General features: G+C 37.9%; 3 protein-coding genes and 1 long non-coding RNA gene across 9 annotated transcripts in view; 2 read left to right on the forward strand and 2 right to left on the reverse strand.

Moving 5' to 3' along the window:
- LOC108273767 (regulator of G-protein signaling 9) overlaps positions 1-5,573 on the reverse strand; it is a 10,122-nt gene extending 4,549 nt beyond the window's left edge. The window contains exons 1-10 of the mRNA XM_017483280.3: positions 5,376-5,573; positions 5,151-5,200; positions 4,688-4,958; positions 2,830-2,926; positions 1,545-1,595; positions 1,089-1,195; positions 920-971; positions 676-734; positions 460-536; positions 245-326 (exon numbers count right to left, since the gene is read on the reverse strand). Of these exons, the coding sequence (XP_017338769.2) occupies positions 245-326; positions 460-536; positions 676-734; positions 920-971; positions 1,089-1,195; positions 1,545-1,595; positions 2,830-2,926; positions 4,688-4,753 (591 nt within the window). The 5' untranslated portion in view covers positions 4,754-4,958; positions 5,151-5,200; positions 5,376-5,573. The remainder of the gene's footprint in view (positions 1-244; positions 327-459; positions 537-675; positions 735-919; positions 972-1,088; positions 1,196-1,544; positions 1,596-2,829; positions 2,927-4,687; positions 4,959-5,150; positions 5,201-5,375) is intronic.
- A 12-nt stretch (positions 5,574-5,585) lies between these two features.
- Positions 5,586-11,616, forward strand: gna13a (guanine nucleotide binding protein (G protein), alpha 13a). Its single transcript, XM_017483283.3, has 4 exons — positions 5,586-5,935; positions 6,555-6,781; positions 9,256-9,306; positions 9,456-11,616. The coding sequence occupies exons 1-4, from the start codon at positions 5,656-5,658 to the stop codon at positions 10,026-10,028; spliced, it is 1,131 nt and encodes a 376-aa protein (XP_017338772.1). The 5' UTR covers positions 5,586-5,655; the 3' UTR covers positions 10,029-11,616.
- A 1,496-nt stretch (positions 11,617-13,112) lies between these two features.
- Positions 13,113-20,314, forward strand: LOC108273764 (archaemetzincin-2). Of its 6 annotated transcripts, none has more exons than XM_053684993.1 (8): positions 13,968-14,111; positions 14,260-14,525; positions 14,713-15,070; positions 15,147-15,320; positions 15,486-15,614; positions 18,093-18,256; positions 18,510-18,686; positions 18,860-20,314. In XM_053684993.1, the coding sequence occupies exons 3-8, from the start codon at positions 14,788-14,790 to the stop codon at positions 18,989-18,991; spliced, it is 1,059 nt and encodes a 352-aa protein (XP_053540968.1). In that variant the 5' UTR covers positions 13,968-14,111; positions 14,260-14,525; positions 14,713-14,787; the 3' UTR covers positions 18,992-20,314. The 6 variants fall into 6 exon arrangements, with proteins under 6 accessions (XP_017338763.1, XP_053540970.1, XP_017338766.1 ...); XM_053684994.1 differs by having other exon boundaries at positions 14,260-14,346; positions 14,420-15,070; XM_053684992.1 differs by having other exon boundaries at positions 14,260-14,346.
- Positions 14,796-17,575, reverse strand: LOC128634447 (uncharacterized). Its single transcript, XR_008397645.1, has 4 exons — positions 17,397-17,575; positions 17,199-17,266; positions 16,756-16,953; positions 14,796-15,970 (listed from the first exon to the last, which is right to left on the reverse strand). It is a non-coding gene; the product is annotated as an uncharacterized LOC128634447 (long non-coding RNA).
- Positions 20,315-20,345: the final 31 nt, after the last annotated feature.

Consider the following 20,345-nt stretch of genomic DNA (forward strand, 5'->3'; position numbering starts at 1 on the left):
GAGTGTAAAAATTAATCACTGTATATAATAACCAGTGTTAAAACTTTAAGTAATTAAAACTTTAGGCAGTCACATTATATGAGTAAAAGCCTGTGTTTCTGAAGCACACATGGCTTATTAATGATTTTTATTGAGGATTCAAAAGCATTTAGTTATTTTTTTATTGATCACTTAAATTTACAAATGTTAATTTTGCCTAACCCTATTGAGGGGGAAAAAAACAACTGTTGCCTTATTATCTCACCGGTGGTCTGTGTACTACCCAGTAGGCTCTCTCCTGGCAGTCAAAAACCACTCGATCTGGTTTCTTTCTTTCTTTCCCTGCCCTGTGTGTGGAGTAAATACATCGTGATGCACTTGCAAAATCTAGCACCTAAGCTTTCAAGAGTAACTCAGTGTGATAGTATGAAAATGACACCACTTGCCAACTGAAAAATATAATATATAAAACTGACAGACCTGTACTGTTCTTTGGCCTGCATTACTATGAAGTCCCACTTGTGGTTCATCCATTTATGTAGATAATTGTACTGCTCCTGATTAAATTTTTTTTAAATTATTTTCCATATAATGAACACCAAACACGTATACCGTTTGAAAATGGTGCCAAGTAATTCATTGATTTGATTAGAGCAATTCTAAAGAGGTGCATATGTATACTGTCATAGTCTTTACCTGTTCATGCAGCTCTAACATCCCCTTTTTACGTATATTTCTCTTTGCCAGGTATATTGCTTGAAAATTCAGAAATATAACCATTAAATTTTCTATAGACCAATATTATTTTTTAATATAGCATTCAATGACAGATGTTTGCCAATTGCACAGAAAACCTGTAATAATGGTCCATTATTTGTATATCAATGTAAATATTAGAAAACAAACAAACCAACCAACCAACAACAATGTCAATACTGACCGTAATCAGTGTCCTCCACTGGCCACTGCTGTGCAGGCCAGAAATATGGTGTCTGTGAAAGAATAACGAACAACTTTAATCTTATTAATACTATTATCAAAAACGCTGATAATAAATAAGAATCCTGTGCGAAAATTTTCACTGTTTGTTAGAGATTCGTTAATGTTACCTGAAAGCGATAGAGTAATGCATCTGACTTGATGATGAGTCTCTTGTGATCCTGCAATGGGTAAATATATCCAAAGGCCACCATCATTGTGCCCAAGGCTCGTGCCGCTACAATCAAATAAGACAGAAACATTATCTCACACAAACGACAAGGTTAATATAGAATATTTGCCTTTTACTACACACTTGTGCAAACAATTTGCATGTTAACATACGAATTAAGGAAAACTAAACACAGCTAAGCAACTTCAGCCAATTTAGGATGAGGACTTAGTTCGTTAGTGTGGTGAAAAAAACAACATACCGTGAACTAACAAACAGTGAGATCACAAGTTTGCAGGCAATTTGTTACATGCAGGTAATACATGCTGAAGCTTTGTGTTCGTGTTCTCTCTCTCTAAGAAAGCAAGTGGATTTGGCTCCCTTGACTGGCAGAGAGAAAATGCCCTCTACTTACCAACAACATCTACCTTGAAACGATTAGAAATCCATTCAACAATATCTTCTCCTGGATGAGATAGAAATAAATATAGTTATGGTTATGTAAGTTTAATTAAATATTACATCACAACCCCTTCAGGCATGATTGATAAACCTTGCAACCAATATCACAGCAATAAGATACGGCTTTATTTCTCTAATGTACCTATGAAGTTAATTAACTGAAGCATTACCAACACATGTAGTACACATAATGTCTAAAAGTAAACTCAGATGGCTCAGAGGTAAATGGCATAACAAACAGAGAACCACAGTGCTGTCCTCCCCATTTACATGCAAAAAGGGGAAAAACAAGAAACACTATGGAGTAAAAAGCTAAAGATTAGGTGGTGGAATAAGAAAGGTTTCTGTATAGAATACAAGAATGTTTTGAGGAATCCATACTACAGTTGGACCTATTTGTCAAAAAGAAGATTTTTCTGTCCTTTTTGGTTGCTTGCCAGAGGTCAGCTGATGAGTTTTCTCAGACAACCAAACATTTAGAATTTACATTCCTTCTATTAAGTACACACAAATTTAAATTTTCATTTAAGACATGTTTATTCAACAACAACAACAACAAAAAAAACACAGGCTTTTGGGTAAACGCATCTTACAACAATTGACATGTCACGACTGTGTTCACTTATGCAGGGTCAGCATGAGCTCTCTTAATTGGAGCCAAATAAGCAAGAGTCCATGTGACTGAATCAGAACAGCTTCATTAGTGAGGCACAGGCGTGGGCCTGCTGATCTAATCCATGTGATTTCACTAAATCATTTATCAACACCTCAGGGGTCCTCTCCATGCCGAAGAATAAGAATATTAAGAATAACTTAAACCATGTTGCACAAGCATCAGTAGAAATGTGTTTTGTACACACGTATAAGAGGAAAATGGGCTTCCCCCAATTCACATATCAGGTTCGTCATAATTTTGGAGCTAAGCATGAAGAAGAGCTTTTCTTCCCTAAGACCAAACAGCCTCGAGGAGGGAGTCATTGCAGCTAGCCACACTGAGGTTGTCATGGCAATGGATACTTCATAAGAGGACTTTAATACATGGTTCACTGGAATAACTGGCAATGTTAAGGAGGAATTGCTCTCAAGCAATCAATGCATGTGGGAAAGTCTCTCTGCAGGTCACAGCTAATAGTGTCTCAGGTGTTGTATTGCACTGATGTGTATTTCACAGGATTCTCTGTCGCATTGCAATCTGCATACGCACACAGCAAAAAGACATTTAAAGTATTGTGTTTTACCTGTGATGGCATGAGGGATGGTGGTGATGACAAGTCTCTGGGTCTGAGACTTTACCCCGGTTTTAGAGTCCTGCATTTCCAACACCAAAGCTTCCATCTACCATTATATATACACAAAATGAAAAACATTAACAACACCTTAATTTGCATAGCATTCACCCTCAAAAGGGAACAAGGACGCCACTTCAGCTGGACACTGAGTGTAGACAATACATACAAAATAGATAAAGCAGGATTTTCAGCTACTGCTGATATAATGTTTCTGAAGTTGCTTTGTGTGGACCATTTAAATGAAATGTTGTATAAATGAACTATAAATTACCTAACTATCTTCAATGTCATTCCTATCTAGATAGGACAATATTTTGTCATCCATTGAATGTTCTAACAAGCCTATTTTCTTCACAGATGGAAATTAAGTCTGCCTTCATCAGTCTGCATATAATTTACCAGCAAAGCATCCTGTGCTTTGAGTAATATGAGTAATAGTGCATCACGTGATGGGATTATTGATGACATTCAATTCTAATGCATGCATTGAATCCCGAGATTTTATCAGACTTTACTCCCGAGATGTTATCAGATAAGCAATACATGCACTGTTTATGTTATCAAACTGATGTTATTTCACATTGGCATTTAATTAATAAAGCTGTTGATATGTTAGTGGAACATTAAGTGTAACCCCACTCCATGTTGTCCAACTGCTATGTATCTGACATCTTTCGCTTGTAAACATTTACCTAGGTAAGAGCTTCATAAAATGCAAACTGATTAATAGCATAAAGCACAGTTTCCGCAGTCAATAGGTAAGCTGCTGTAAGGTCTAAAGCCTGCGATATTCAAGCATGAAGCCGTGCCTGCTGGACTCTTACATGCTGTTTCATTCCTTGATGGTTGACCCCTTTGAAATATACCCGCTGATTGACTGGTGGCTCTCTATGGCTGTTTGAAGTTGCTATTAGCTTTCTCAGGGTGTCTGGCTTTTGAAGATGATTTGGGGAATCATGCACCCTCATCCTGATCACAGCGAGTGGTTAACCAAATGACTGGTCTATTACAATCCCAAGAGCAACCAAGTGTCAGATTTTTTTGGGCCCAACACACAGTTATAGAGCATTTGTTTACTTCAAAATGTGAGTCACTCAGGCGATATTTTATGGACATGAGTGATTTAATTGTGGCAACAAGGTGGGCTATAAAGCTAATCTAATACTTACAACAACACATTCACCGTACCTCCAATTGTAGATGGTAGAGTGGACAATTTATTTGCAGGTAGAACCTTTGCATTTATTTAGCTTGCATATAAACTATAAGAACAAATTGCTTTTATTTGGGAATCTGGATTTCCTAACAGGCTCAAGATCTCAAGTTCAAGATAACAGAATACACCGGTGTTCTCAGTAGCTCATTTTATTTGAACAAAATTGAGGTTTCCACAAGACACACTGGCACAATAACAACACTGTTAATAAGTTATGTTTATAGTGCACTGTGGCCGTATATGTTTATGCTTGAATAGACAAAAGCAACAGTTACTTACAAAGACCATGCAAATGTTCAGGTGAAGTGTGGAGTTAGTCTGATGTATTTTTTTTTTTTTTAATGTATTGCAATGCCACAAAAAGCATCAGATATGTAATGCAATATCTTAATCACTCTCAACTAATACTCAATCAGGTATTGCATTAAGGTATATAATAACCCAAGGAACCTCATACCGAAGAAAATACACTCAAACTGTAATTCACGCTTAAACAGCCTATCACCAGAGAATATCACGCTGGTAAACCCATGTGCTGTGCTGGATAAGACACAAAAACCTTAGACTATGTTGTTTTGGCTGTGAACCCACCTTTTTCAGACAAGCCATCCGCGGTCTGTAACGCTGGCCATGATCTCGCACGTTTCTTATAGTCATGTTGGTGTCTTTAGCTTGCAAATTCTTACAGTCCACCGATGTCTGGTAAGAAGCAAGGAATAAAATGAAGAGAACGATACCTCTGGCAGACGTGCGAGGATTTCGGATACTGCCGGCGTCTAATCTCTTATTATCATACTGATATCCACAAAGACGATGCTGGTCTCCGCCAATCAGCAAGCAGCTCCGCTCCTACAAGTAAAGCCTGTCACATCATGCAGAGAAAGCTGAGGGGAGCTGTTTTACACTCAGACCACCACCACCAGAGGGCGTTGTTTTACACTCAGACCACAACCACCACCACCAGAGGGCGCTGTTTTACACTCAGACCACAACCACCACCACCAGAGGGCGCTGTTTTACACTCAGACCACCACCACCAGAAGGCGCTGCTCACCTGCTGACTGTTGTGTGCGCGCGCCTTCTCCACGGAACAAAAGTCATGGCCTGGGTTTACAAACAATGTCATTCTATCATTTATTAATACCCTTTAATAAAATTAATCTGTTGGAGATTTATAGTTTATTGTAATGAATACTTATTAGCAAAAAACGCGCAACACTTCGTAATAAATCAGTGCACATTTTATTTACATTATCTTCTCAGTTTTTAATTTGTTTACCTTAGTACTTGTTTATCTACTAAGCTGATAAGTGGATAGATAACAGTTTTTTGTGTGTTGTTTTTTTTTTGGCCTAAAAATTCGAAACACTAAACAAACCTCGCTTTAAAAAAAGTTTCTTATTCGACCACTTGTTTTAAGTTGTGTCCGAGCTTTTACTTAAAAAAGAAAGCGAGCCGAACAACTCGACGCGTCGCGAAGTTACCGCCCAAACTTTGTGCACGCGCACGACGGAGCGCGCCCTCGTCAGTGATGGATCCATGAAGTTGTTACTACAAAAATGGCTGATTTCCTGCCCTCCCGGACGGCGATAGTTTGTATCCCCAGTTGTCTTTTGTCCAACAACGAAATCGAGCAGCAGAGGAAATCTAAAGAGATAGACCGATGTATTAATCGGGAGAAGACCTACGTGAAGCGGCTGGTGAAGATATTACTGCTCGGAGCAGGCGAGAGCGGCAAGTCAACTTTCCTGAAGCAAATGCGCATAATTCACGGGCAGGACTTCGATCAGGGGGCCAAAGAGGAGTTCCGGGCTACCATCTACAGCAATGTTATCAAAGGTAGTTTATTCTGATCGCCTATCACGTAGTTTTGTCGATTAGTGAATCTTTCTGATGTGTCTAGTCTCAACGCGCGTCGCTTATTTCGCAGTGAGAAAGTGATTTCCGTGGTGAGCTTCTGCGATACGAGTCGAGGTGAACGTACAAAAGCCATCAGAAGTGCAGTTAGCTGCAGTAGCTGTGCTCAGCACTCTGCGCGCGCCACGCCTTGTACTTCATACACACTCAACTAACTAACTAAAGCGGGTTGTTTCTTCTCGATGAACTCCAAAGTTGGCTCACGTTTATTTCTTTACGAAAGGCCACGTTGAACTACATGTACGTTGATTAATGTAACATTCCGGTACTCATTAAAACTGACTCGGGTTGACAAAATTGTCAGCTCGTATTGTTTTAGGTTCTTTACACTTCGCTAGCAAGCTAAGCCCCAATGTTTTGTTATTCAAAATGAAATTCCTGCTGAAGGCTTAACGTCCTGTATGCTGACTGAAATCTGCCTGAACTGGAAATAGGCGCACCACGTGCATGCTTTTGTACATCTGATCACTTTGTACTGCTCTCTGATGTATGTATGTGTGTGTGTGTGTGTGTGTGTGTGTGTGTGTGTGTGTGTTTGTAGGAATCCGAGTGCTGGTGGATGCCAGAGAGAAGCTGCACATCCCATGGGGAGACTCCTCCAACCAGACACACGGGGAAGTCCTGATGGGCTTTGACACACGCTCGGCCATGATGTCTCAGGGAATTGTAGAGACCAAAGTCTTCCTGCATTATCTACCCTCCATCCACACCCTGTGGGCTGACAGCGGCATCCAGAGTGCCTACGACCGAAGAAGAGAATTCCAGTTGGTGAGATGAAACAAAAAAAGCAAATCTTAGCAGCACTGTAATGATCACAAGAGACGTTCAGCTTGGTGTAAGATTTGTGGAGCACCGTATGGACGTAAAACATGATGTGGTTTAGATAATGTGAGATTATGTTGGTGCTGTGATTCATCCAAACCCCCACCAACCCACACATCTGGAAGATGAAATGTTCACAGCACTTACTTATTTACATCGTCGCTGTGAAATTATCAAAAGTTATTTTCACTTGGGTTTTATTTTCAGTGGTTTTTGTTGCCCATCAGAGAGCCCTGAATGAGTATTGGTGTTTAAAACATTTTTACAGCCCTCAGTTTTCTTTGCGTTATAGTTTTGAAGAGCCATGTACACAGGATGTTTGTAGCTTTATTTATTATTATTTTTAATGAAGGTTTTTGGATTTTTGTTTTGGTGGGGGTAGTCGTGTTCTTAGTATAGGAATGTTGAGCACTTTAATCTCTTGGTCTTTGCCTTAACACAGAGTCATACAGGTAGTATAGTGATGTCAAAGCTTTATCTCACATACTATTAGTAACTAAAGCTGTAAGCTTCATTCCACAAATTAGAATTTTTTCCATTACTATACTATTGTTATAACAACTCTATGCTAAGGGGTATAATTCAGTGCTACAATCTTGATCTGTATTCAGATTTGAGCCAGAAGAGCCCTCGGCCTAAACTATATTTTTACTGTTAAAAATTATTTATAACTTGTTTAGATTTTGACACTTTGTGCTGTCAATTTAATCATTAGTTTTTTCTTTTAGCTAAAAACTTACTTTAAAAAACAACAAACTATTTTCAGTAACATCATTAGTTAACTATATACACTTATGTAATGGTGGCTAAGTCAAACATACAGTGTTACTTTTTAATTTCATATTAATGAACTCAAAACCTTCACTATTTATCAGCAAGAAAGTTCAAAGAATCAGAGTAGGGGCTTCCAGGTTATCAGTCAATATCAGAAAGTTCAAAACTCATGCGCATGCCAATCATTCAATATTCACACGTTGGTTGGCACATCGGACTTCATTTTTTGTTGTTTTTTTTGTTTGGTTTTTTTGGACGCCACTTTTTGGTGGACACCTTATCAGAATTCTCTCAAACACTGCTGCTGCTACTCAAAATGGGGTTCCTTAAACAACAATATTTAATTAATTAATTAATTAATTAATTGAAGTAATTTAATACATTTTTGGTGAACCCAGCACAGATATGCTGCCCTGTCCACTGTGGCTAGTGTGGGATAGATAGATAGATGGATGTACTTTATTAATCCCTGAATTTGGAGCAGTGCCTTCAAAAATGAATATATATTTCCTTTGTGAATTTGTATAATTAAAAAAAAAAAAAAAGAAATATGGTTTGATTTTGGAGCTCAGTAAGACAGTGTTTTAGTTGGCCTACTGGAGCAAACCACTTATTATATACAACAATGCACCTCCTGTTCGTATCTGTATTTGTATCTGTTTATTCTGAATAATGTATAATGTGATGAGTAACAGGTCTGATTTCTCTGTTTTGTTTAAAAGATTTGAAGACTGTTGTTTTGTTTATAGAGGTTTTAGATATTTTATTTTCTTATTCTCTACTGCAATCTTAAGTCTAAGGATTTAACTTAAGGAGTCATTAGACAATGGGTCACAACAGAAAGTGAAACTCCTGTCATGTGGTTAGCATGTTTTCTTGTTCCCTCTTCTTTTCCTTTACCAGTCTTTTTGGCTCTTGGTCTAAAATATTAAATGGCGCTAATACCAGTCAGTGTATTTCAGTGAAGTTTGTGTAATTTATCATTTTATTTGCAGTCTTGCTGCCTCTGTAATGCAATTTAATGCTCTCAGGATTTGTGGAATCTTGTGAATTGTATGATCCAGGAACATATTCGAGCAGGATCACTCTGACTGAAAGCACAGGCTGAAGGTTGAAATAAAGCACTGTTCTCACTACGTGAAGAGGGAATAAGGGATCAGGGGGAAACTGGAGATTTACTGTTTAGGCTTTAGGATTGAGCACCGAGGGGCAAGGGTCACAGTTGTTATGCCAGAAATCATTTGAAGTGGATTGTAATGCAAAGGAATTTGTGTTGCATGTCTGATTTCATAACCGGTTTTAAGTTCCATTTAAATTGTTGTACAACACTGAATTTAATGATGGTCATTATGCATTCTGAGATGGAAATAGAAAACCGAGTATCTTTACATCAAGACCTGCTGTTTTGATTTTATTACTTAATTAGACCTGGGGAAGCAGAGGTTTTTACTGTGTACAGGTGCATTCATTCATTCATTTATTTATTTTTCTGAATTCACATAAATTCATCCCGATATCAATTCTCAAAAAAAAGAAACACAACACCCCAGTAACACACTTGTTACTTAATCTTGTATCATCGTGAATATTGTTATGTATGAATTGCTAGAGAATAATTTTCTGTGTTTTTTCCCTTGTGCCTCTAGGGTGAATCAGTGAAATATTTCCTGGACAGTTTGGATAGAATTGGACAGCCGGTAAATCCTATTGACTTTAAAATTGAACAATACACTGTAGTTGAAGAGGATAATGTATACGAACTAAAGATGTTTCTATATGCTTATGATTTATTATTTTGGTAATGGATTGTTTAAAAGATTTATTTTATTTTATTTTTTACTTGTAGGATTACCTACCAACACAACAGGACATACTTCTGGCACGAAAGCCTACTAAGGGCATCCATGAGTATGACTTTGAGATCAAGAACGTTCCATTCAAGATGGTGGATGTGGGCGGGCAGCGGTCAGAGCGTCGACGATGGTTCGAGTGCTTCGACTGTGTCACTTCTGTGCTCTTCCTGGCGTCATGTAGCGAGTTTGACCAGGTTCTTATGGAGGACCGTGAGACCAACAGGCTCATGGAGTCGCTCAACATATTCGACACCATCGTCAACAACCGTGTGTTTTCTAAAGCATCCATCATTCTTTTCCTCAATAAGACAGACCTGCTGGAGGAGAAAGTAAAGACTGTGTCTATCATTGACTATTTCCCCGATTTCACCGGCGAGCCCCATAATTTGGCTGATGTACAGAAGTTCCTGGTGGAATGCTTCCGTGGTAAGCGGCGTGAGCAGCAGGTGAAACCCTTCTACCATCACTTTACCACGGCCATTAACACCGAGAATATCCGCCTCGTCTTCCGAGATGTCAAAGACACAATCCTGCATGAAAATTTGAAGCAGCTTATGTTACAATGAGAGACATGCCATAATGCTTAAGTTCATTCCACTTTTAATGAGGTTTTAATTCTAGTGCAAGTGATTTCAGTAAAGACCCTGAACAAAACACCTGTATGCAGATTGTTCCCCTCACAGATAAGACTAATGTTTTCCTTTTGGGTTTTTTTTTTTTTTGTTTTTTGTTTTTTTTTTAATCCCAGTTTCAATTTCCCTTTCAATCCATTTAGCTGAGTCACTTGGCTGTTTTACTGCTGTCATTGCCACTCCACTTTAAAAGTTTTATAGAAAACATCCAGCAGAGGATGGGATTTGAACTCATGATATTCTGATCAGAAGTCCAGTATCTTAGCCACTGAGTTACCACTACTACTGTTGGACCCATTTATACGAAATATTTAATTTCCCTAACCTTTGCTTACTTAAAAAATTAATTTAAAAGAATTTGTCTTTTGTGTATTTCAGGTCTGGAGATGCCTTAAAGCAAAGTGGTAAATGTTATTAGTCACACTCCAAGATGCATGATAACTGCTGAGACTCAGGGGCTGTAAATATGCATTCCAGACACGTTATTAGTGAGTAGCCTTCCCTGATTGGGATTAGACCCCTTTTCACCATTTCAGGATTCAGCAAGTCCTGTTATATCCCACTTAAAAAAAAAAGAAAAAAAAGAAAGAAAAAAAAAAAAAAACAACAAAACACCGTATCAGTGCACTCGGATTATGCAGAAAATGTAGTGACCCTTTTCTTAAGGTACCTGTGTATGTAGTACTATTGTCTTTGTTCCTTATTAAAAGGTAAAGACTCTTAAATAATGTTTTCTTTGTTATACAGAATTGATATTGTATAGATCCCTTGTGGGTTTTTTATTTTTATTTTTTTTAAATTAAACCATTGTCTGGTGATCTTTCACTTTCGCCTTACCATTTAAAGTGAAGTGTAGCCAGCGTTGTGTATGAAAACCTTCATACGGTGGTTTATTATAATTAATGTTCCAACAAAAAAGATAACTGTGTACATATGAATTCAATGCAGAAGTTAAATTGCCCTTATGCCCTAGCTAATGATTAGGCTCATGTGAGCAATTTTCAGGGTTTGTGGTGTGTGGGGATTTATATTTTCCTTTTCTTTTTTTCATGAGGTATATTTTGCTTCCAACATGGACTAAAACATTCAGTTTTCTCCTCAAACTGAAATACTCAAGACAATTTTGTGCACTATGTAATTAATATCTCAGGTGTATTTCACAGTTTGTCTTGGTTCACTGACTGATTCAGGCAGTGACAAAGATGGTCTCATAAGAATGAGCTTTACATCTTATGTTTGATTCTGCCAAGTGACTTCATAAGAGAATTCTGGCCATTTGTAGTGTGTAACCAGTTGTATGCATATTTAAATTATGTTCTTTGTTCTAAGCCTAGTTTTATTCACCATCCTGTAATCGGACTTGTGATCTGATATTTCATGAAAACTGGGATCGGTGTTCAAGCTCACCAACAGAATTTGCTTTAGTTCAGATATGATCCTTGTACAGTATCAATTTAATAGTTTTCAGTCTTTTTTGTATAACTTTCTTTGGACCATTAAATCAAACTATTTTACAAAGATATTCATTTTTGTTGGTGTTTTTTATCTACTTTAAATTGTAGATATTTAAATCAAGATACAATTTAACTACATATACAGGTGAATCTCAATTTGAGTATCATGGAAAAGTGAACTTTTTCTGTAATTTAATTCAAAAAGTGGAACTTTAATATATTCAAGCTTTGTTAGACGTAAAGTGAACTATTTCAAGCCTTAAAGATTAAAAAAAAAAAATAAAAAAAAAATTATGGCTTACAGCTCATGGAAATCAAAAAATCCAGTGTCTCAAAATATTACAATAAAGAATTTACAATACAGAAATGTCAACCTGGGAAGAGCTCTAATCAGTTAATTAACTCAAAACACCTGCAAAGTTTTCCTGAGCCTTTAATCTCAGTCTGTTTCGGTACACAACCACAATCATGGGGAAGATGAAAGTAAATTTTGCATTTCATTTGGAAATCAAGGTCCCAGAATCCAAGTTGCTTGAAGTCCAGTGTGAAGTTTCCAAAGTCAGTGATGATTTGGGGTGCCATTTCATCTGCTGGTGTTGGTCCACTGTATTTTCTCAAGTCGAGAGTCAATGCAGCGTCTACCAGGAGATTTTAGAGCAATTCATACTTCCATCTGCTAACAAGCTTTATGGAGATGCTGATTTCCTTTTCCAGCAGGACTTAGCACCTGCCCACGGTGCCAAAACTACTAGTAACTGGTTTACTGAGCGTGGTATTACTGTGCTTGATTGGCCAGCCAACCCGCCTGACCTGAACCACATGGAAAATCTGAGAGACACCAGACCCAATAATACAGACGAGCTGAAGGTCGCTATCAAAGCAACCTGGGCTTCCAGAACACCTCAGCAGTGCCACAGGCTGATTGCCTCCATGCCATGCCGCATTAATGCAGTAATTCATGCAAAAGGAGGTCCGACCAAGTATTGAGTGCATAAATTAACATACTTTTCAGAAGGTTGACATTTCTTTATTCTAATATTTTGAGATACTGGATTTTTGATTTCCATGAGCTGTAAGCCGTAATCATCAAGATTAAAACAAAAAAGGGATGAAACATTTCACTTTGTGTAATGAAACTAGAATATATGAAAGGTCCCCTTTTTTAATTAAATTATGGGGGGAAATTAACTTTTTCATGATGTTCTAATTTTTTGAGATGCATCTGTAGGCTTTTCTATTGTTGTTGTTGTTGTTGTTATTATTATTATTATTATTATTATTATTATTATTATTATTATTATTATTATTATTTAAAGCAGTAGGGTGGTGCAGGTGGGGTTGCTACTTCACAGCCCCAGGGCCCTGGGTTCAGTCTGAGATCAGGTTAGTGTCTACCTGGAGTTTGTGTGTATGGTCTTCCCATGTCAGTGTGGGTTTCCTCCTGGTTCTCCAGTTTGCTCCCCACATACCAAAAACATGCCAGTAGGTAGAGTGAGTAAGATAAATTGCCTCCAGGTGTGAATATTTGTGTGTGCATGGTGCCCTGTGATAAACAGGTAGCACATCCAGAGTATTCCCCTCTCAGGGTCTGTGTTCCTGGTATAGGCTCCAAATCCGCCTCAAACCTGACCAGGATAAAGCATTTACTGAAAGTGAGTGAACATTATTTGTATAGCAAAATACAGTGTGATGTGAAAACTGAAATAAAAGGTCATCAAAAATAATAAAACAAAAGTGTATGAATAATTTATATATATATATATATATATATATATATATATATATATATATATATATATATATATATATATATATATAATTATATATAATAAATATATCAAATATATATATATAATATATATAAATATATATAAATTATTCATACACTTTTGTTATATAAAATAGTATAAGACAAATAACAAAAGCTAAAGGGGGGGTGTGGAGTTGGGCTATTTTTAATAAATCGGTTACAGGAGACAACTCCAAGGTGTGCTGCCTGTTGAAACTTTTGATCCATTATTGAATATTCTATTAAAATACCTTTGATCATCCTTTAATCAATTGTCGGATTTGAGACATCTTGAAAAGAGGATTATGAAAAGACGTCTTTGTGTGCACGCTCGCGCAGAGAGAGGAGTAAAAATACTTTCACTTTTGTTTATACAGCATAAGATACGTCACCTTTTTCAAACTTTAAGGGGATCTCACTGTTTCACTGATCCCTGGGCTCTGAAATTCGCAAAAGGATTGTTGTTTTCCTGAATATAAATTATTTACAATGCATAATTAAGTGTACTGAAAGATCAGTTATGCGCTATAAGCACCGAATATATCGCGTGAGAACTTTTATTTTGAAGATGGTTCCCAACACGGAAGACTTCTGACAAAATGTACAACAGCCAGCACACGTGACTTTCATGGTACTGACGTCAAAGCCTACATGTGGCGGAGTATTGTTTTGACATACTGTTTATGTGATGTGGGTTTTCTCGCGACTTTCGTGACAGTTTGAATACTGAATATTTTATTTAAACTCCAGAGCGAATCTGGTTTTCTTTGACAGGTCTGTCCATTGGCATGTTATTAATTTATTGGCAAATGAAGTTCTGATATCACTGTAGGGAAAGTCCAATAGATATATGCTTTATTTATATGATTTATATACATGTTTTCTGTGCATATTGTTTTCATTGGCTGTTCTTGTTATGCAGGTCACTATCTACGCTTCCACCAAAAACTGCAGAGAGCAATTCACACTTCAACAACATGTTACGTTAAAGATTATTATCAGAACTGTGGTAAGACGTGTGTGTCAACATGGATGAACGGAAATGTTTCCGGAAGTCGTAAAATGTTTTTTTTTTTTTTTAGAAACCGGAAAGTGTAGAAACGGGCGGGATAAGAGATGACTGTTTGCGACCTATATTAGCATACAAGTTTCTCCAGTCCAGTCCTGGGGATCCTGCACATTTGCAAGGTTTCCTTGCTACCAACACACATAACCCAACTCATGACTGATATGAGAAACCTGATTAGCTGAATCTAGTGTCTTTAGGAGTTAGGAAGGCATAAACTATGCAGAACCCATGTGTTAGACCTCAGTTGATGTGTGTATGGAAGTGTTGCTTCATGAATTTGTAACTAGTGTCTTGTTGCATTTGCAGAAGTTTCATCACTAGATCTTGAAGGTCTTCGGCTCACTAGCATAGAACCGTTACTGCGGAGATAACACAGTCCAGATGCAGTGCCTAGAACACCCTGTGGAGAAACTGCGCTCAGTTCTCCTCTCCACTCGTAAGGATCTCATCGAGGCGTATGAGCAGTACAGCAGAGAGGAAAAGTGTTTTCTTGATGCGGGTCTCCTCCCTGGCAGTTTGCTTTTCACTGCCATCACCGTTCACTCTGATTCTGACTGGATTTCTGCCCACCCCGAAGCTCCTCAGGACTTTCAGAGCTTCTACAGCAACCCATACCGCAGCACACCCGACACTGGCCACAAGACCATTTATATTCAAACAATTGGTTAGTCAAAGTCCTCGTATGATGCAATGTTGTATACAGAATAAGTTGCTTTGTAATGTGTTTCTACGGTCCACAGGATCCTTTGGGGATGGAGCTGGGATCACTGAGCAGTATGTGGAGTGGCTGAGGGAGTACTGTGAGGCATTTTACAACGGCCTGACAGTCAAACTCCTACCAGCAGTGACTGTTGCAGCCAGCAGCTGCACATTTCGTGTCAACAGCAACACAAATAACCTGCAGCTTCATGCTGGTGAGTATTATTACATACAATACAGCAAATTTATTGTGGTTGCTTGGAAAGTGTTAGAAGAATTTGGGCCAGTTAATCCCAGTGCCCTGCAGAGGGCAGACAGTGTTCAGATGAATGAAAAGTGGAGCTTTGCTCTTTGGTGAGCATTTTCTTTCCTTTTCATAGGAGACCTATTGGCGTTTTTGAAACAGAGGAAGCCAAAAGATGCATTTTGCATTGTTGGGATCACCATGATTGATTTGTACCCAAAAGACTCCTGGAATTTTGTCTTTGGTCAAGCATCTCTCACTGAAGGTGATATCTAACTGAGGTTTTATTGTCAGATTTTGTTCATGCTAACATTTCTAATGTTTACATTTCCGTTATTGGGTATTACCATATGGTGGCTTAGTGGTTAGCATGTTGCCTCGCAATAACAGGAGTTTGGATGCTCTCTCCGTGCATCAAGGGTTTCCTTGGGGTACTCTGTTTTCGTCCCCCAGTCCAAAGACATGTGCCGTAGGCTGATTGGCATCTCTAAATTGTCTGTAGTGTGTTAATGGTTGTGTGAATGTGTGTGATTGTGCCTTCGATGGAATGGCACACCGTCCAGGGTGTCCCATGTCTTGTGCCCCGAGTGTCCTGGGATAGGCTCCAGGTTCCCCACGACCCTGTGTAGGATAAGCAGTACAGAAAATGTATGGATGATTATTAGCAAATTAAGTTTGAACATTCAGCATATATTTTTTTTTAACAGGGTTCGTACAAGGTGCTTGAAGTGCTTGAATTTGGCTTTAAAATTTAAGTACTGGAAAACCTTGAAAATAGCCATTTTTTAATCTAGTGGTGCTAACCAATTGCTTGAATTATAAAAAGTAAAAACATACGAACTCACTAAAAACTTTAGTGTTCATTTTTGATAGAACAGGAATATAACGTATACAACCATTCACTCAAAATATGACACCCTGCTCCAGCCCCTCCCTCTCCTTCATTTTCAGTGAGCGCTGGCGACTTCCGGTGACATGAGCGACAGCGCCCATTGGCGACTAGATGTGGGCGTGTCCAGCAACTTTGAAAGTTGAGAAAAGTTTAACTTTATGCAAACTTGGCAACGACTACCAATGGGAGTGAATGTGGTAGAGCGCACGTGATCCGTAGCCACCCGTGCTCACTAGCAGAGGCAGTGCCATTCCGGAAGTGGCCGCTTAGCTTAGGATCTTAGTGGGTTTAAAGCAAAATAAATAAATAAATAAAAGAAACAATAATGAAACACAATCCCTTTTTTTTTTTTTTTTTTTTTTTTTTTTTTTTTTTTTAAAATAAGGGAGTGTAGCTCCTATCTTGGGTGAAGGGTCTGGCTTGTTGCTGTTTGGTCGGTGTTGCTCATGGCCCCGGAAGTTGCCAGCTCTCGTTGAAAATGAATGGTCTCCGGTCGCTGTATGTGTGAGCGTACCTTGAGTTTTTACACGTAAATTTAGCTGAAATCACAGCACACTCGTAATCTTTAACTTATGTGTAGGGTGATTGTCAGACGATGCCGCTGTTATAAATCAGGATTTAGCAGTGCAGAGCAGCAGCTTGGAACTGACTGCTGGTTAAATTGTAGTCTCTTAATGAGTTGCCTTTCTGTCCCATTTCATACTTGCTCTGTCTGACAACAGAAACAGAAAAATATGTAAATGAGAACAGCTTTATTTGGAATACGGTTGTATTAAAATACAGTATGTGAGCACAGAGAGTAGGAGAGAAGCAAGCAGATGTAAACAGCTGACACTAGGCAAAATGCAAATACGACACGATGACATAATGAATATACTAATTAGTGCATGGCATCATCTAGTGACATTTAGCGACTTTCCACTGAAAGTTGTTGGCAACACTACTCCTGTCACTCACCTGGAGTATACTGATGTTATGTCGAAGATGAAGCAATGCCTGGGAAATGCAAATTTAGTCCTGCATGGCTGGAGAAAAATAAAAATTGGTTGTCTTTGGAATTTAAAAATAAAAAATAAAGACTGTTCGAATGGTTGTGTGTGTGCGCGTGTGTGTGTATGTGTGTGTTGGAGGGGATCAGGTATCAGTATTGCTTACTGGTTATCAGGTTTGCTTCACACTTCCAGGGTTGGCAGTTCGATTCCCAACTCCACCCTTTGTGTGCGGAGCTTGTCTGTACTCCCCGTGCTTCTGGGTTTTCCTCTGGGTATTCCGATATCGTCCCCCAGTCCAAAGACATCAAATGTAGGCTGATTGACTTCTCTAAATTGTGCATGGTGTATGACTGGGTATGTGAATGTGTGTGTGATTTTACCCTGCAATGGGTTGGCACTCCGTCCGGGGTGTCCCTGAGTCCCCTGCGAAAGTCTCCCGGCTCCCCGTGACCCTGTGTAGGATGAGCAGTACAGAAAATGAAAGGATGGATGGACACCTCTTGTATAGTCCATGAAAACAAAAAAAAACAAATAGTGCTTGAAAAGTTCTTCAAAGTCCTGGAATTTCATTATGAAGAATTTGTACAAACCCTGTTTTAAGTATCGTTAATTTTGTTGAAAATGTTTTGACAACACATTTTTCCCCCATGATGAAAACTAAACAACTAATAAACAAGTCACCCTTGCTTATAATATATGATTAAATTGAAATTAGCTGTTAAAATGCACACATTTAAACTTTCAGTGAACGCGTGTGATGAGACAGTAGAGTTAAATATAACATTAATTTTATTTTTGCATCGTTTGTGCGCAAGCTGCTGTGAACATTTGGTCTAAATACAAGCCCTTTGTGTTGTAGGAATGGGGGTTTTCAGCTTTGCTAGGTATGATGATGACTTCTACAAAAGGAGTTATGCTGGGCGGCTGAAGAAGGCGATAAAACTGAAGCCAGGGGATTACAGTGTTTTCCAGGGCTACTACACACCTCCCATTAGCAGCATTCTGCTTCTCCGTTCGTGTAAGGTGTGACAACCATAACTGGACCCCAAAATAGTATTTTTTTAACCCTAATTAAACCATGATTGTACCACATTGAAGAAAAAAGTTGGCTTGTTGAAATGTTATTGCAGCCAGAGCCACATCGCTTCTATAACGTTTTGTGCCTTAATTAGATCAGTTTGTGTTTGACTTTTGAAGATTAGTGTTTAACAGGTTGTGGATTTTTGTCCATTTTAGTATGATTCTTTAGGTTTTTATTTTTCTACTACTTTGGCAGACTCTGACTCATGAGATTGGGCACATATTTGGTATCAAGCACTGCCAGTGGCTCCAGTGTGTTATGCAAGGCTCCAACCATTTAGAGGAATCAGATCGTCGTCCACTAGACCTTTGTCCCATCTGCCTCAGGAAACTACAGTGTGCCATTCGCTTCAAGATTGCAGACAGGTACAAGGTATGATGGTTTCTTGGAGGTAGAACATGCTAAAATGTTACCTGTCTTAAATTTCAGAAAGGAAATTACATCTTAAAATACAGAGCAAAGCCAGTACATTCAGTGAAATGTGTTGTCTGACACATTTCGGGCTACTCTTCGGGTTGTATGATAATATGAAGTGTCTCTTGCAGGCTTTGCTACAGTGGATAGACAATGGAACTGGAAATTCTGACCAACAGTCAGGCAAACCCACACTAGCTTTCCAAGACTTCAGACAGTGGTTAATTAAGTGTTTGAGCATACTGGCAGATGAATCAATTTAAGTCTTTTACATGTTAGTAAGGACGATAAGCAGAAATGATATTTAATATATGGTAGATATGTTGTTTATAGAGACAAGATTGCATTATTCTTCTGTGTAGAAACTTTAATGTAAATAACAGATGTTGAATTACAATATTTACTACAAAAATTGCTTTTAAATGTATGACACTTTTGACTTAGATTTGTCTGAAACATTATTTTAAATAAAAAAATTCTAAAAAAAAAAGTGTCTTTGTGTGAAAAACATATTTCTATTCCAGACACATAAACATCATACTGTGTGAATGTACAACCCCAATTCCAAAAAAGTTGGGATGCTGAGTAAATGTAAATTAAAAACAGAATGCAATGATTTGCAAATCTCATAAACCCATATGTTATTCACAGTAGAACATAGAAAATGTATCAAATGTTTAAACTGAGGAAATGTACCATTTTAAGGAAAAAATAAGGTAATTTTGAATTTGATGGCCGGCAACACGTCTCAAAAAAGTTGGGTTAGGGGCAACAAAAGGCTGGAAAAGTGTTATTTAAAAAACTGCTGGAGGAAAATTTTGCAACTAATTAGGTTAATTGACAACATGTCAGTAACATGATTGGGTATTAAAAAGAGAATCTTAGAGAGGCAGATTCTCTCAGAAGTAAAGATGGGATGGAATCTGGATCGTTTTTATTTACATTTTACACAGCGTCCCAACTTTTTTGGAATTGGGGTTGTACACTATTTCCAAACATACAAAATCAAGGTCTAGTAACAGTATAGTTATATAATAATTGTATAAGGTATAGTACTTCTAGTACAGTTGGAATGATGAATTAAACTGTTCCTGTAGTTTTCACAACTTTGATCAATCATTGTAAAAGTATTGCATTAGATTCAAATGCAATGACCCTCACATTCTTATTGTCACACTGTACTTGAATATTTAAAGACATTCACAGTTGAGTTCATATTACTGACCATGAAAAAACAGTCGTACACTATGTATTGACTTTAGATTATCATGAGCACAAAGAGCACTGACACTAGTGTGTTGACCTGAATTTACCTAAAGTTAGATTTAGAAGCAACATATTTAATTGGAAGAGAAAGAAAGAAAATTGGTCCAAAATCATGAGGTTAAAGGCAGAGTACAACAGTCTCATACTCAAGCTACTACTACCATAAATATTCCAAATTGAAGGCACATTGTGATTGTTCGATAGGTTTAAGGGTAGATAACCTTGTTTTGTTTTGTTTTTTTGGTCTGTAATTATTGGTTTTGAATACAAGTGACGAATCAGATTTACCTCAGTTTGGCCTCAATGTAACATGCTCAGACATCTACATGTTTGCCAGTTTCTGAAAGTTTG

The sequence above is a fragment of the Ictalurus punctatus genome, chromosome 13 (genome assembly GCF_001660625.3).
Source record: "Ictalurus punctatus breed USDA103 chromosome 13, Coco_2.0, whole genome shotgun sequence".
Taxonomy (NCBI): Eukaryota; Metazoa; Chordata; class Actinopteri; order Siluriformes; family Ictaluridae; genus Ictalurus; species Ictalurus punctatus.